General features: G+C 58.0%; 2 protein-coding genes across 4 annotated transcripts in view; one reads left to right on the top strand and one right to left on the bottom strand.

The window, feature by feature from the left end:
* Nucleotides 1-4,803, top strand: part of TMEM63C (transmembrane protein 63C) — a 43,532-nt gene extending 38,729 nt beyond the window's left edge. For all 3 annotated transcript variants that reach the window (XM_064512264.1, XM_026120392.2, XM_026120393.2), the window contains 3 exons: nucleotides 252-367; nucleotides 936-1,007; nucleotides 1,143-4,803. In XM_064512264.1, coding sequence (XP_064368334.1) covers nucleotides 252-367; nucleotides 936-1,007; nucleotides 1,143-1,355 — 401 coding nt within the window. In that variant the 3' untranslated portion in view covers nucleotides 1,356-4,803. The remainder of the gene's footprint in view (nucleotides 1-251; nucleotides 368-935; nucleotides 1,008-1,142) is intronic.
* Nucleotides 4,804-7,775: 2,972 nt separating this feature from the next.
* On the bottom strand, nucleotides 7,776-14,804 carry NGB (neuroglobin). The gene is made up of 4 exons (XM_026120395.2): nucleotides 14,451-14,804; nucleotides 12,889-13,000; nucleotides 11,000-11,119; nucleotides 7,776-9,688 (listed from the first exon to the last, which is right to left on the bottom strand). The coding sequence occupies exons 1-4, from the start codon at nucleotides 14,552-14,554 to the stop codon at nucleotides 9,542-9,544; spliced, it is 483 nt and encodes a 160-aa protein (XP_025976180.1). The 5' UTR covers nucleotides 14,555-14,804; the 3' UTR covers nucleotides 7,776-9,541.
* Between the last annotated feature and the right edge of the window lie 516 nt (nucleotides 14,805-15,320).

Below are 15,320 nucleotides of genomic sequence, written 5' to 3'. Positions count from 1 at the left end.
TCGAGCTCTATGGGACAAGCAGCCAGCATCACCCCTGAGTTAGGCACAGCCTAAAGGGGGAGGGAAGGGGGAAGGAGTGGGAGTGATGGAGGCCCAGCAGATGCAGGGGCAGGTATCAGCTAGTGTTTGGGAGGTGAGTGAGAGCTCACAACACCCAAAGCAGACACCAGCATGGGGCTCAGCCAGACGTGCAGTAAGTTCCAAGCAGCACTTGGAGGCTCACGTGCTGCCCTGCTGTCTCTTTGCTGTAGGTCCCACCCGCCCTGTTACCCTCTTCACTTTTGTGGTCCTTCTGTCTTGCATCATCTTCTCCTTCTTTGGCCTCTGCCTGAAGAAGCTGCAGCCACGGAAACCTTCCAGCTACCAGGTGAGCGCGGGCAGCTGCCTGTCTGGTTCCTAGGACCAGGCACAACTCCTTCCCACATCCAGCACTTTGTCCCTTTCCCACGCCTCTGGGTAAGTTTTCACAGAGGATCCTGAGGATTTGGTTGTGTCCAGACCAGAGCAAGGGCACAGATCAATCCTGCCTCCAGGTTGCTTCCTACCCACTTGGCTTGGCATCTCCCTGCTACCCATGTTTTGGTACTCACTTGGTCGCTCCCCATCCCTAGAGACCCCAGCACAGAGTCAGCCGTCACCAAACTTCCCAGTATCACAGTTGCAGGCTCACTAGGTCTGGTGGCCAGTCCCTGTCCAGGCTGCTGCCCCAGCTCTAGTTTGTAGGTGGCCAGCCTTTGCCACCCGTGGGGCACGGGGCACGTGGCCTGCTCGACTGGATGCCAGGTTTGGCTGGGGGCCAGCCCTGCGGACGGGGCCTCCTACCCTGCTCTGGCTGCAGAGGGGAGGCTGCACAGCGTGGTGCCAGGCTGGCATCACCCTGGGAGTTACCCCCTGCCTCTGTGCCATTGGTTTCCTCACTGCTTCCCTCTCCCCAGATGTCCGACCAGTCTGACAGCACCTTCAACGACACGGAGCGGAGCAGCGTCTCCTCCACCCCCAACTCCAATGTGAGTATGTCTCCCCAGGGCCCCGGGCCGTGCACCCTCCCCGCTCACCCTCCAAGCCCTACAGGGACGGCTGCGACCCGGCCCCAGCCCGACCCGTGCCCCTTGGCCCTGACCTCGCTCTGTCTCCTACCACAGCTCTTCGTGGCTGCGGTCCTGCAGGAGCCCGAGCTGAGCCTGACGCCGGCGGCCTCCCCGGCGCACCAGTCCTACGGGACCATGGGCAACCACCTGGAGCCGGCGGAGGATGGGGAAGAGGGCGGCCTGCAAAGCTTCGAGACAGAGCTGGAGGCGGTGGAGGGCGAGTACAGGACGGGGCCGGTGATGGAGAGCCAGGCCCGCTACCAGTGAGCGTCCCCCCCACCGTGGTGAGGACCGGTGATGGCTGAGAGCGGAGGATGTACGAGGGGGCAGGAAGGAGCCTCCCCCGCCAGCCCAGGCTCCTGCACCACCACGCCGACCCTGCTGCCGCCTCGTGGGCACCAGCACCCATGGGGCCAGCGCCTGCCTGCCTGCCCCAGCTCGCCAATGGGCCCGCGCATGGGTGGTACTGGGGGCCTAGGGCCGAAGGGCAGCAGGACTGATGTGCGGGAGAGCGCCCTGTCTCACCCCATCCCAGGTGTCCACGCACCCCTGCTCTGCAGCCCACCTCCACAGCTCCTTGCCTCCACCGGGGACCAGGTTTGGCTGCCCCATGCCCTGCCTTGCCCCTTCCTCCCTTCCTCCAGCCCACGCGGGGCAGAGGGGTGCAGCAGTGTGTGGAGAGGGTCTCTCTTAAAGGCCACGCTTCAAGGGGAGGAGGTTGGCTGCGTCCCTCACCAGCGGGGAGGGGGGGTGGCCCAGACAGCTCAAGTGAATGTGTTGGATGGAGAATCACAGCCCCACAGGTCCCTGGTGCCGCCGGAGCCGTCCGCACTCAGGTGCAGCTGCCAAACCTTCGCTTCCCACTGTGCCCACCTGCTGCTGCCGCTGCCCTCGGTGACTCTTTGCTGCCCCTTGGCGCCCAGTGCGGCTGGGTGCCTGCCTGCCCACGCGCTGCCTCAGGAGTGCATCCCCTGTGCTGCCCCTGAGCTGCACAAAGGCTTTGCCAATTAAAGTGGGGGCTTCTGAGACAGTTGTGCTTTTGACTGGATGAGCGCACGGGGTTGAGCCCCGGGCCCACAGAGGGCTGGGTGAGCTCTGGCCTGGTCTTCCTGAGTGCCAGTGTCCCTTCCTCAAGTCAGGTATGAAAACACAATCTCGGCTCTTCAAAGGCAAAGAGACCCCACGCTGCTGCAGCAGCAAGGCACTAATGATGGCTGCAGTCTTGTCCACAGTGGGCAACCTGCTTATCCTGCCATCCCATCCCATCCCATCGCATCCCTCTGCAGCTGGAATGTGCTTGTGCTCTTGAGCCAAGTGTTTGGAGAGAGGGGTAAGGTCAAGGGAAGTGTATGTTTAATTGCCTTGACAGCATTTCCTCCTTAGCACCCATCATCCCACTGCCCCTGGCAGCAGCCTCCTGCGTGGTGGTGCTCTCCCCAGGAAGGCTGCAGGGCTCCCTGCGGCTCCATCGCACTGCCAGAGAAATGGGGGCTGGTGGGACCACCACATCCAGGTCGTGGGTCCTGTCACAGCACCGCATCCTGCCCTCGCTCCTGGCTGTGCCCTGGGAGGCTCTTCCACAAGCATCACCTCCTCTCGAGTGTGAACCCCGCCGGGGTCAGCATGCACGCGCGTGCTCTGGCCTGCCCTGTGTCCCTGAGGAGTTCTGGCTCTCCCTCAGCGGCCCCTAGGATGTGAGGGATGGAGAGCCTTGTCCTCCTCAGCCTCTCTTCTGCAAGGTTAACCAACCTGAGTGCTCCTGGTTCCTTGCTTAGCCTTTTTGTGGCCTCGGGTTGTTTCTTCTGCTCTTTTCTGATGCAGAGCTGCATCAGGGCAGTTTGTGAGCAGAGCCATGCTGGGGGGGAGGGAGGGGTCTGTCATGTTGGCTGCTGAAATCGTGAGCTGATGCTCCAGCTGCGTGAGGTGAGTTTGGCTCCTCGTGAGCTGGATGGCTGGCACAGCTGGACCCTGGGCTCCCAGGGTTTCCCTTTCCTCTTAGCCCAGACGTGTGCAGCTGCGCCTGCGATGCTCCGTGTCCCCTGCGTCACTGCCCAGTGGATGAGCTGAAAGGGAGTGTCTTGCATTGCATAACTGTTTCTGCCCCTTCTGGCTGGGCGTATTCTCTCCTGAGAAGAGACTTGTGCTCGGCACCTTCCAGCCTGCCCAGTCTCTCCCATGCAGCCCAGTACCTGGCGAGCAAAGGCACCCCAAGGTCTTACGCCCCCAAATGCTGCTAACTGGCCTCTCCACCTTACAACGTGATCTCCTAACAGCAGCGAGAAATTGCATTGGCTGGCAAGGACTGTCTCAGCTCCCCTGCTGACTTCAAAGCAATTCCAGCCTCCATCACTGTCCTCCCTGAGCCATGCAGAGAGGGAAGGGATGCTCCCGCAGCCCTCCTCACGCTGAGGCAGCCAGTGCAGGAACCGCTGCAGTGCAAAGGCAGTGACTCCACCATTGCAGCTTGCTTAAAATTGGGGCTGGGAGGAGCCACTTCTGCCTGTGCAAGCAGGCAGGCTCAGCAGGTTTGTGGCCCAGTAACTGGGAGGATGCCAGCAAGAGGGACCGTGAAGACACTACAGTGTCTGCGCTGTGCTAGGGGAGATGCTGCCACTTCCAAGAAGCTCAGGCCCCTCTGTGAGGACCTCCTCACGGCCACCGGTAGGAAATGCAGAAGGAAGCGCTGGAAATCACGTTCTTTTCTTTTCTGAGAGCTGGACACCTTCCCCCGGCTGCATCACCCTCTGCCTGGGAGCAGGGCGATGCTCGCGCTCTTTCTCCCACATCCACTGCAGTGACCTGGTGAGATGCAGCAGCATCAGGCAAGGCTGAGAGCAGAGCTGGTGCCTGTCCCATCAGGCCAGATGTCCCATTACCTTGCCCAGGATGTGGGTGAGCTAGACTTGCCCTTTCTTCTGCCCAGAAGACTTTGTGTTCAATTTACATGGATGGGAGAGCATCTTGCCCCCTGCCCCCCCCTCCAGCCACCTGGACCCTGGGCACCATGGGAAGGGGTGGCACAGGGTGTCCAACCCCTGGTTGGGCTTTGAGGGGGACAGAGGCACAGGACCGCCCTGCACTGCTCACCCTGCTCAGTGCTACTGGGGCTGTTGGGAATGGGAAGCATGGTGCACAAGTCCTGAGGCATTAAAAGGCAGCCCAGGTTTCTGCAGGACTCAAGAAGACCCTGACGCCATCCCTGCGGGGGCAGGGGGTCCCAGCTCTCCAAGCTGGCATCCCTCCCCGCTGCACTTGGACCCGCGCGCCGCATGCCCAGGCCGGCACCTCTGACATGCTGGACGCTGCGTGGCTGCCTTGGCAGGGCCCTGAGCCCAGCCAGCCCCTCCTGCCGGCACAGCCCCCGAAAGCACCCTCAGGCTGTGCCCCTCGACGGGGCTCACAACTCCCTGCTCAGGCACCCGCGTGGCCGCTCGTCCCTGGCACAGATGCCCAGGGCTCAGCCGCTGTCCTTGCTGTCTGCGCCTGGGGCAGGTGCCCTTGGCCAGGGCCAGCGGGATGCTCCTGGCCCCGCCAGAAATGCTGTGGGCTCTCTCCAGCGTGGAAGCAAGTGCCTGCAAGCAGCACCGCGTCCTCGGGTGTGCTGGGTCCTGGCCTGACTTGCCCTTGGCTGCCACACTATAGGAATGTGCCAGAGGTCTGTACCTTCTCGTTATTTATTGCTATGACCGTGCCTTGAATAAAATGACTTCACCCAGCCACTGGCCTGGAGTTGTCACGCCCCCCCCCCCCCCCCCCCCCCCCCCCACCCTGTGTGTCCCGCACAGTGTCAGGCAGCAGAGACTGCCGGGGGGGGGGGGGGGGGGGGTATGGCTGGCTACTGACTGGCTACTGCTTGCAGGACCAGCAGGCTGCCGGCCAGCTGCCCTGCAGTGGAGGGGACCCCCTATGACAGCTCCCCCCCCCCCAAACAGGCCCCTTCCCATGGCCCTGCCGCCACTGCGATCCCCACGAAAGCAAGCCCTGGAGGTGGGTTTTTTTGGTGTTTGTTTGTTTTGTTTTGTTTTTTTGTTCTTCTAAGAGAGCAGGGAGTCCAAGCCAGCACCTGCAGCCAGTACCACAGCTGGGCACGGCTGCTGCTCCCTGGGCTGATGGGCAAAACCTCCGTCGCCCTCTGCCCAGCCAGAGAGGGGCCCTCGGCAGGGCTGCAGCGAGGGGTGCATGTGCTGCATGCGCCCGGAGCGCTCACCCAGCACAGCCGCCCAGCCCAACCAGCCAGCACCCTCGGCCCCTACCCGCCTGGCAGCCGCAGGGAAAAGCTGCAGTGCTGGAGGGCAAAAGCAGCCCTGTCACCCTGCTGTGTGGGGCACACACGTGCCTCCTCTGCCAGGAGCCGGGGGGGAGGGGGGGACGGGGGACACAGCAGGGCCACTGCAGGGCCCCCTCCTGGCTCACAGCCCCCTGCCAGGAGCCCCGGAGAGCAGCTCCCCGCCACCCCTGTGAGCCGGGAGCCAAGCTGCCTGCAGCCAGCCTCTGCCCACAGGGCTCGCCTGCCCCTGGCAGCTCCCACCTCTCCTGGGATCACTGTTTTAACAAGAAGGTGGGGGGGGGGGCGTGTTGCACTGACCTCAGGGAATGGCAGGGGCCCAGCCTTGCCCCTGGACACAGGCGGCAGGGGTGTCCTCAGCTCCCTGGGCTGGGGCAGGTGGCCCAGGACACCAGCACAGGGGCACATGTAGCCGGGGGGGGGGGGGGGGCAGGAGGGTGGCCAGCAGCTCTCAGGGCTCCCTTTTGGCAAGGAAAGAGTCCTGAGGCTGAAGTGCCTGCCAGCAAGCCCAGGGAGGCGACACAGGTGACTTGCTGGCTGCATCTTCCCTCTCAGGGAGCCTTTATGAGGAGCAGATGCCATTTTGGGTGCCTCTTTCTAGGCATTTGAGCAGACAGCATGCTTTTGCTCCTCCCTCCCTTTCCCCAAAACACACACTTTATACCCAAATTCCTGCATTTCACCAGCGCAGGGCTGAACGCAGTGAGGCCCTCCTTCCCAGCCCCATGAAGCTCCCACGGACGGGGTCAGCACTGCTCCCACCAGCCTCGCGCATCGCCGAAGGAGGGGGCTTGAGTTTGGGTGCAAAATTTAAAAGCCCCACACACGCTCACTCACTTTTTGTAATTAGAGGTAGTCCAGCTACATTTGAGGCTTGGCTGATGCCTGGGAGCAGAAGGAGGGGGGCCTTGCTGCAAGTCAGGCTTCTGATTGCCTCCCCCCCTGCCCAGCTCATGGTTCTCACAGCCCTCGCTCTGCGAGAAGCTCGTCACAGCGTAATGAGGTTGTGTAAGCACCATTACTCAGTGCATTTGGGCACTGAGGCCCTCAGAAACCCACTCACCTGATTACAGCCTTTGCATGCGAAAGTGTCTCACAGCTGGGGCCGAGGAATCACATCACCTCTCGCACTGTGCCGCGCCGCTGCGCGAGCCGCCTGGGGCCAGCAGCGCGGGGAGTATCCCCGCCAGGCAGCAGCGCAGAGCCTTGCTGCGACACAGGAATCGTTTCTGGGAGCCATAGCAAACCTCCAGGCTGGTGCTGGGAGCCAGCGACGGCAAATCAGGGTGCACCTGGGGACTGTCGCTCTGACCCTTCCAGCAGTGCTGGGGTTGCAGATCCCACTGACAGCCCTGAGTTTGCACCCTGTAGACTGGACCAGGAAGACCTACTAAGTTTTTTTTTTAGCAATGAACCATGGAGAGGATTTTGTGTGTGTGTGTGTGCATGTGCGTGTGCGTGCGTGTGTGCGTGCGCGTGCATGTGTGCGTGCGTGCACGCGCTTAGGCCTCCATTGCTTTGCTTGCCCTTTGCAGCCCATCACACATTACCCTGCAAGCCTCCATGGGGCAGAACACCCCCTGCACCCCCCCCCCCCCCGCCTTGCAAACAATGTCTAAATGGGACCAAGGCAGAGCAAAGCAGCTTTCCCAGGACACTCACCATGCTTTTCCATGGCAGGGCTGGGCTTTCCAGCTCTCAGGAGGTATCAGAAACCCAGCACTGGCTCCCCTTCTAGGGACCTTCACTCTCCAGTGCCAAGTGCCTTGGCTCTCCTAGTGCTGGAGGACACAGTGGCAAAGCTAGACCATCCCTTGGGAAGGGGGTAGCAGCTGCCCTGGGGCCAGGCAGGACCTAGCCGTACCACCGCCCTTGGACAGGCATCCGGGGCGGACACCGCTGGGGCCTGCTCTGCAGCCTGGTTCGCAGAGGGGCCACTGTGCCGAGCTGGGACAGGACTTCACTGCAGTGCTCTGCTCCACTGCTGCAGGCCACACCTGGGCTCCGGGTGGCCTGGAAATGAGTGAGCCAATGCTATCTCATGAAACAAAAAGAGCAGCTGAACAACTGAGAAGGGATGGGGGTTTTTTAGGCTGATTGCTTAAAACTCTAATCCCATTAGAGTCTATTAAACTCAAAGGGTAATAAGCGATTAGTAAAAGGCACCTTTGTTAACCACACAGCAGCTCACCCATTCAATTAATGCACATGAAAGCTCCCAACAGACATTTGATGCTGAATGCCTTCTTACGGTACAGTCAAGTAAGACTACACAAACACTCCCAGTGCCCGATACCTCCAAGGTTAGTGCTGTCATAAAACTGGTAAACCCCCCTCTGTCATCCCTTCTGTAGCTTGCTCCAGCCTTTTGTATTAAAATAAACATAAAGCTGCAGACAGGGCACAGCCTCAATGCTGTTCTTTATTAAATAGTATAGATGGGTGTAAGAGGCACACAGACTAGTTTGTTTCTCTTAGGAATTACACAGAACATGGCACAGAAGAGAGGAAGTCAAGGAGCTGGGAAAGCTGGAGGAAGAGGGGTTCATTTGGTGCAGTAATACACACACACGCACACGATCCATGACATATCTGTCTACTTGTCACACACAACCGAAAGGTCTCCCGCTGTGATGCTAAGGGCTGATGCCTCCAGAACAGGGCTCCAGATGGGACAGTCCCATTCCTGAACCTCTGACAGTGCCGCAGCCAGCACCTCCACCCAGCGACACTCCCTGTATCCCTGACTGGTCTGGAGCAAAACCGAGAAAACGCCAGTGTGCAGTCAGTCCCGCTGATGGAGACAGCACTGGGTGAGGAAGCCCTCACCCAAAGTGGAGCCCAGCACCGCTGAGTGGGTAGGAGAGGAGAGTTGCCGTGGTGAGCATCGTAGGCTGCGATGAGCATCGCACACGTTGGGTAAGCAGGCTCTGCCATGGCCCTCTGCCTTGGATTTCATCTGGCAGACAGTGTTTCTTTACTCCTGGTCTAAAACAGCATTGCTGCACACTGCTAATCAGGTGCCTTGCTCCCCTCCAAAGTGGGCATGTCTCAGGGATGGCTGAGAGTTATTACTTAAGGGTAAGGAAGCTCTGCAAATGCACATTATGTGCAGCTGGGGCACACTCCAACTCCTGTAAACATCAGCAGAGAAATTCCAGCTATGCTTCTTCTGAGCAAGACCTGCAATGGTTGCACCTTCGTTTTTATTCTAGGACAGCTTTTCTTGTAGCTACCTCACTCTCTTCTCCTTTACACACAGCATTTTAAATAGGTGCCACTGCTGCTTCATTTCAGCTGGCTCTCAGGTTAAAATAAATGGCCAAGCCAACACAAATCCTGCCAGCCAGCATCCCAGGCCTGTTAAAAGCAGGCTTACCTTGGGATTAACATATTCCCACTGTTTGAAACACCCCTAGGAAAAACACTGAGTTGTGACCAACCTTACGCAAGCAAAAGCCTTGGATCCCATCTAGGAGAGAGGCAGGGCAGAAGAGATCACCAGGATTAATCGTCCAGGAGTGATGCTGTGAGAATGCTTGGGTGAAAAGAATGGGGGGCGGGGGGGAGGCACATTGCAAGTTTAGGGGAGGACAGCTGCACTACGTGGCCAGTTCCCACCATACCTGCTGGCCAAAACGCCTGCAGCCCAGCTGTCCCTACTTCTGCAGGGAGCCAAATTAGCCATCGCCTACACAGCAAAACCAGGCACAACAGCACCTGAGGAGTGAACTGTGACAGATGTGGCACATCTCGAACATGGCAAATAAGAGCCCTGCAGCTGGGCACACTCCAGTGTGGAGAAGCCCAAGAGGCCTACGCTACTGAGCTATGGTGGGTACCAAAAACAGGGAAGCCAGCTGAAAACCAGAATATAGACACTGGTGATGATGCTCCAGCTAGCCCAAGGGAACTTGGAGCAGGTTGACATATCTGTGCTGCGTCACTCCTACGCTTTGCTGCAGAGAAATACCCTGTCAGCCATTAGCAAAGACAGAGATGTGGTCATGTCAAACCGAGGCAAATTACTGAGAGAGCCTTGAAGCGCGCATGACTAGAAGAGACAGAGATAGGCTGGTGCACAGAGAAAAGCAGAGAGAGAGAGGCAGAGAGAGCTTCCCTTGTGCAGGGTTGCTGGGAGATTAGGGATGGGAAAGACTTGCAGGATCTAGTCCCCTTCCGGGAGAGCATCCCAGCCACGTTGCATGGCTTTCACCACGGCATCATAGAGTTTGGTCCAAGCCTCCTGCACATCTGGGCAGAAGGCAGTGCCAAGGCAGTTCTCCAGCATGTACAGCAAGGACTCACCAACAGTCTGCAAACCAAACAGGGGGGCATCAGGCTCAGCGTCAGGGGCCAATATTCAGCCCATTCTCTTGCTTCACCACTTTTTTGGACTTCTCCCATTGTGGGGCAGCTGCTTCCCCCCGCCCCCAGCCAGCAGAGCCAGGCCGCCCCCTTCTCTGGCTGTTCGGAAGAGCCCCAGAGCAAGGCTGGCCCCTGTTCAGGAGCTGGCCCACACCATCCCCTTCCCCCGCCCTGTGCTGGCTCTTGCCCCAGGTCAGTGGGGAGCACAGGCTGGCTGGGAGCAAGGGTTGACACAGCAGAGAAGCAAGGATGTACGCATGTAATGCCAGGGGAGAGGTACGTATCCATCCCCCACAGCTCCCAGATGAAGGCAGTCAGAACAGTCCCTTAGCACAGCAGTGGATCAGCAGAAGCGAATGATGCCCTCATGTCAGGAGACTGGATCAGACCCCAGCCTTGAGGCTCAGAGCCTGCCTCACCTCCTCTCGGGTCTCCCCACAGGGTGCTCCTCCTCCTGGCCCTCATGGAGCAGAAAACCCCACTGGGCCTGCCTGGAGGGGTCCTCCCTCACCTACATGGCTGAGCGCAGGGTTGAGGGGAAATCACCATCCTAAAGTGGACACTGCTCACCCTTAAGAGGACTAGTGGAATCAGGAAGGAGCTGTGAGTTGGTTAGAAACCTTTCCTTTAACCTGTCCTACCCCACTGCATTAGCCAGCATTTCTGCCCCTGCTGGGTGGCAGGAGAGGAGTAAGCAAGGGTTTGAGATGAAGGCTACTTCTGCCTTACTGCTACAGAGGAAGCAGGGGATGAGTGTGGAGCACTGGATTATGTTTAGGAACATGCAGGGACTGAGGTTCAGACACCCCACACCAATGCAGGTACAGAAACAGATATTCCCATTCCCAGGAACTGTGAGGTTTGCCCAAAATGTTTGATGATCTAGTACCCACAGCAAAACCTGAGGCTGCAACCCTATGTTGCAGGAGGGACCGCAATGTACTGAATGGTTGTCCTCCTCAAACAGGGGAAATGTCTCAATCCCCTCTGTCCTCTTTCCCTGGCCTTGCTGAGGGATGGCAGGCAGTGAAATGAGCTTGAGGGTTTCCCCAGTCAAGCCAATGTCACCACACAGGTATAGGCAGCTTGGGGGCTGTGCTGGGTCACCAGCTTTCTCACCAACCAGCTGAAGCCAGCCAGTAAATATGGGGGAGTCGCAGCAGCCACAGGCACTCCCCTGGTGGCAGGGCAGGACGGTGCTGCAGACAGGGCTGCACAAACAGCCACCGAGGCAGCAGGGCGAAGGAGGATGCCTCACCGAGAAAGACTCAACCTTCACACCAACAGCCTGATGCTTCTTGCCAAGGTTGCAGAGATATTCTTCCAGGCACGGTAAGTTCTCCAAGTGGTTCACAGCGGCATCAATCACCAACATCACCTGTGGGAGCACAGCCAGGCAGAATGGCATTAATGGCAAGGCTCTGCTGCCCACCCAGAGGAACAGGCTGACCCTGCTGCTTCACCCTTCTCAGCCTCACAGTCACTATCACCTCCGAGCACTGCAAATGCCTTTGCTTTCTTCTGCTCTGTTACGATCTGCTGGACAGAATACCAGCACATCCAGTGGGAAACTGTCCTCATGCAAGGCAGTATGTCTCATAATTTCCCCCTTGCTAGGACCATCCCCTCCTCCTTCCAGAAAAGGCACGCCAAGGGGGCCCATGCTCCCCCTCCCGATTCTGCTAACCCTTCAGCTCTCAGAGCTGGGCCCAACCTGGGGCACGCTGCCTGCAGCACACCCCACAGCCTCCCAAGGTTAGAGGTGCTGCAGCAAACAGCTCTGGTGATTCACCGGGGCCCTCATTGTCCCAAAGGAGGGTAAACCACCTCCTTGGTAGAGTAGCTAATTGGCTAAGACTTAACACTGGTGGAGTCATTACAGTTTTTACGACCCCAGAACAACTGCTGGGCAGTCCAGGACAGATTCCTCTTGAAAGATGGAGAGAGGATGCTGGGAACACTGGTCAGTCATAGGGCAACTAGAAGTTACCAGGATAGTGCAATTGTGAATAAGACAACTGCAATTCTAAGACAACCGAGGCATTTTGTGAAGACGGGCTGGGTAGTACAGCCAAGAGACCTTGTCTGGCAAAGCAGGTAACATTGTGGTCTCCCAGGAGCATGCAGAGTCAAATGCGAACAGGGCCAAGAGGGGTTAATGGGGGTTGAAGGGAAAAGAGAGGACCTGTTTAGGAGAAGAGATTAAAGCCAGTGGCATGGCTAGCTTGGCAAAGCCAAGGGGTGAGAGAATTGTGCTCTGTAATTTCAAGAGGGAAATTACCTCTAACAGGAGCAAAGAGCAATTCAGCTCAAGGCAATAATGGCAGAAATAAAAATGGACCTAACTTGGCTGACAAACAGAGGCTGGAAAATAGTAAAGAGCTTGTAGCTATCAGAGGAGAACAGCCAGAAATAGCCTCTTACAAGGAATAAAGACAGGCAAAACACTGAACTGGCTTAAAGATGAAGCTTGACAATGTATGGAGTCATTTCCACACCAAGGCCTTGCTCTGCCCCACATGGCTGCATTTCAGGGTTCAGGAAAGGGGTTCTGCTGCATTGGGTATAATTGTTTCTGTGTACGAGCTCCTGCAAGATCAGCATCAATCCTCTCTCCCTGTTCCAGGGAGGGCAAATGCATATCACAGCACTGCCCAAGAGGCTAAACAAGAGGTGCTGTGGGCACTCTGCCTTTGCAGCTGCACCAAGAGCCCCTCCAGAAAAGCGGCTCCACAGGAGCCTTGCCCATTGCCCAGCTCTGCATCACCTCCTGCTCAGCATGCGGCCAAACAGAGGACTTCAATCCTCCTCTTTGCAGAAATAAGCTCACACACAAACACGTGGTAAAAGAAGAAAGTAGCTTCCAACATTCACAAGAGGGAATTCACCCTGAGGTGAGGGCACGGGGGTCAGCGCGGCACTCTTATCCAGCACAACCCACATCCTCGTTCTCTCCCCGCTGTTTTCAGGCACTCTGTCCTGGCACTACCTCCTGCTACTGCGAGAAATTTCTTGCAGTTGCCGTGGCAGGAGGAGACTTCCCATGCGTTCCCCAGAGGCAGATATCCAACGGCCCAGAGTCACTGCCTGAATGGCTTCCTCCTCCCAGGGGTCTGTGCTCCAGCCATGCTGCGGCCCCTCTCTCACCTTCCTAATGTGATCCAGGAACTCGGGGGCAGAGAGGCACTCCTGAGGGCTGGCAAACTGCTTGCAGTTGTACTGGAAAAGGGGCAACAGGTCAGGGTCCAGCTCAAACAACCTGCAACAGCAAGAGAGAAACCTCCATCTTCTCACTTCCTCAACTTTCTCTTCAGAGTCCCCCTCACTCCAGGGAATAACCTTCTCACCAACATGCTCACAGACCCCCTCTGCCTTCCTTTCCATTAGCTGATCTCTCCCCACCTGGAAAGGACACAGTAGTTCTGAAAAGTCTTAGTTTGGGGCAATCTAGGTTAACAACAGTCAAAAAAGTCTCCATTTCGAGCAGGGGGTCCTGAGATCCCAGGTCTCCAATGTGTTTATGGCACCTGAGGAGCAGTCCCAGACCACTGGACTTCTTCCCAGCCTGGTCCTGCTCCCCAAAATCCTGTTTGTCACCTTGACTCTTCCTATTCACACTTCATGATCCTTTTGAGTCCCAAGGCTGTTCAGTCTGGGGAAGGTCTGCAAGCTTTCCAATTTCAGCAAGGTGGGGTGTGCTAACACCCCACTCTCCCACACCATTACTAGCTCCCAGTTTATTTCCTCTCAATCTGCCCTGCCAGCATATGCTATGCACATTTGGGTCTCAATAGGAGCTGCTCAGGCAGATCTAATGGGCTGGTGTCATCTTTGCAGGCCATGGGGAATTCAAGCAAGACAACTGGTCTCTTCTCACCCTCATGTTCTGCACATTGAACTACCATGTCCCTTGCCTCTTTGCTAAAACTTTCAAGCATTGCTCTCACCAGTCACAGTTTTGCTGTGCAAGGTTTGGCTCATGTCAGCAACGGCCCTTTCCAGGAGCTGGTCATCAGCTCTTAGACTGTGCTTTTTAAATGACTTCTCATGGATTTTTTCCTTTTTCTCTTCCCATAATTGAAACACTAATCTGCTTAGGGGAGACAAGGAGTTGGGTTTCAGATATTACCCCTGTCACACCATATGCTTTGCTCTGGGACTGAATTTCTCCCCAGTGGCCAGGTCTTTGCCTGGATCTGGAGATTGCCATGTCACAGGCAATTAGGAAGTCAGTTTGATACACTCCGCAGAGTTGAGCAGACATGCAGCTCTTCAAGCAACAGAAATACTTCCCTGGTGACAACAAGCAGGATCAATGTGTAGAAAGGCACAAAACATGCCTGCTGCCTATTTCCTTCACTCTTTGTCTTCTCCATCTCCCTGTAACAAAGTTCTGAAGCGCACAGGGCGGAGAGCAAGGGGCCGAGAAGCGCCGCGAAGCAGAGGACCTTCCCCACATCTCCACCCCACGGCAGCTGCAGCTAAATGTTAGAGGGGCTTCATCACCACGCTTCTCCCTCCTGACTGCAAACCCCAACCAGAGGGACAGAGGCCCGGTAACAGAGCCAGTAAGGAGCCATCGCCAAGCAAAGGAAAATGTTTCTCCCCGAGAAACAGAGCCCACCCGCCGGGCCGCTGCAGGAGGGCAGCCCGCGGCCGGCGCCCCGCGCTGCCCGGGCCGCCTGTTGCTGCGGCCGCCCGTCGCTCACCTGCCGAAGAGGACCGCGCCGTGCTGCACGGGGTCGCCCCTCACTCGCTGCCAGCTCTCTCGGATCAGCGCTCGCTGCGCGCGCGACAGCGCTCCGCTCTCCATGGCCGGGGAGGGACCTTCCCGCTCCCGCCCGAGGTCCCCGCAGCGCCGCCGCGGCCAGCCCGGCGCCGGGACCCGCGCGCCCCCTCGCTCCGCCGCCCCGTCACATGCCCGGCGGGCGCCGCTCGCACCGGGGCGCCGCTCGCACCTGGGCGCCCCGGCCGCGCAGCACCGAGCCGCGGGCTGCGGAGCGGCGGCTCCCGCGTGCCGCTCGCCGGAGCCAGCGCCGCGGCGCCGCCCCCCTGCCCGCGCCGTCGGGCGGCCCAGCCCCGCGGAGGGCGGCCCGGGGCCGCGGCAGCGGGCGGCCCCCGGGCGCTTCTCTCCTCCTCCGCGCAGGGCTTTAAAACCGCCTCCCGGAGCTCGCTTTACGTCTCCCATAGAGAGGGAAAGAAAAAAATAATAATGAAGAAAAAATCCCCTGACGCCAACCCCAGGACTTTCAGCCACAAGGCAGAGTAGAAAGTTTGGCTTTTTCATGGTTGACATTTTCTGATCGACCCAATTTTACAAATGAAAGAGCACAGCAAAGCAATGCTAGCGAGCAGACAGGGACCCAGCACGATCACTAACTCTTAAGCACAGCTCTCTCCCCGAGTAACTTTGCTTTAGAGGTCTTCAGCGACATGCTAGAGCTACAGCATCCTCTTGCTCTCTGCTGCTTCCACTGAGCCACCTGCTATCTCCGTAGGCAGGTGCAGTCTAGACATTGCACCATCCATGTATAATTTAAGGGGATTTAAGGCAGCTGAACAAGGCAAATGTCAGAAGA

This window comes from Dromaius novaehollandiae, chromosome 5 (genome assembly GCF_036370855.1).
Source record: "Dromaius novaehollandiae isolate bDroNov1 chromosome 5, bDroNov1.hap1, whole genome shotgun sequence".
In the NCBI taxonomy this organism is placed as follows: Eukaryota; Metazoa; Chordata; class Aves; order Casuariiformes; family Dromaiidae; genus Dromaius; species Dromaius novaehollandiae.
This window is presented reverse-complemented; position numbering and strand designations above follow the sequence as displayed.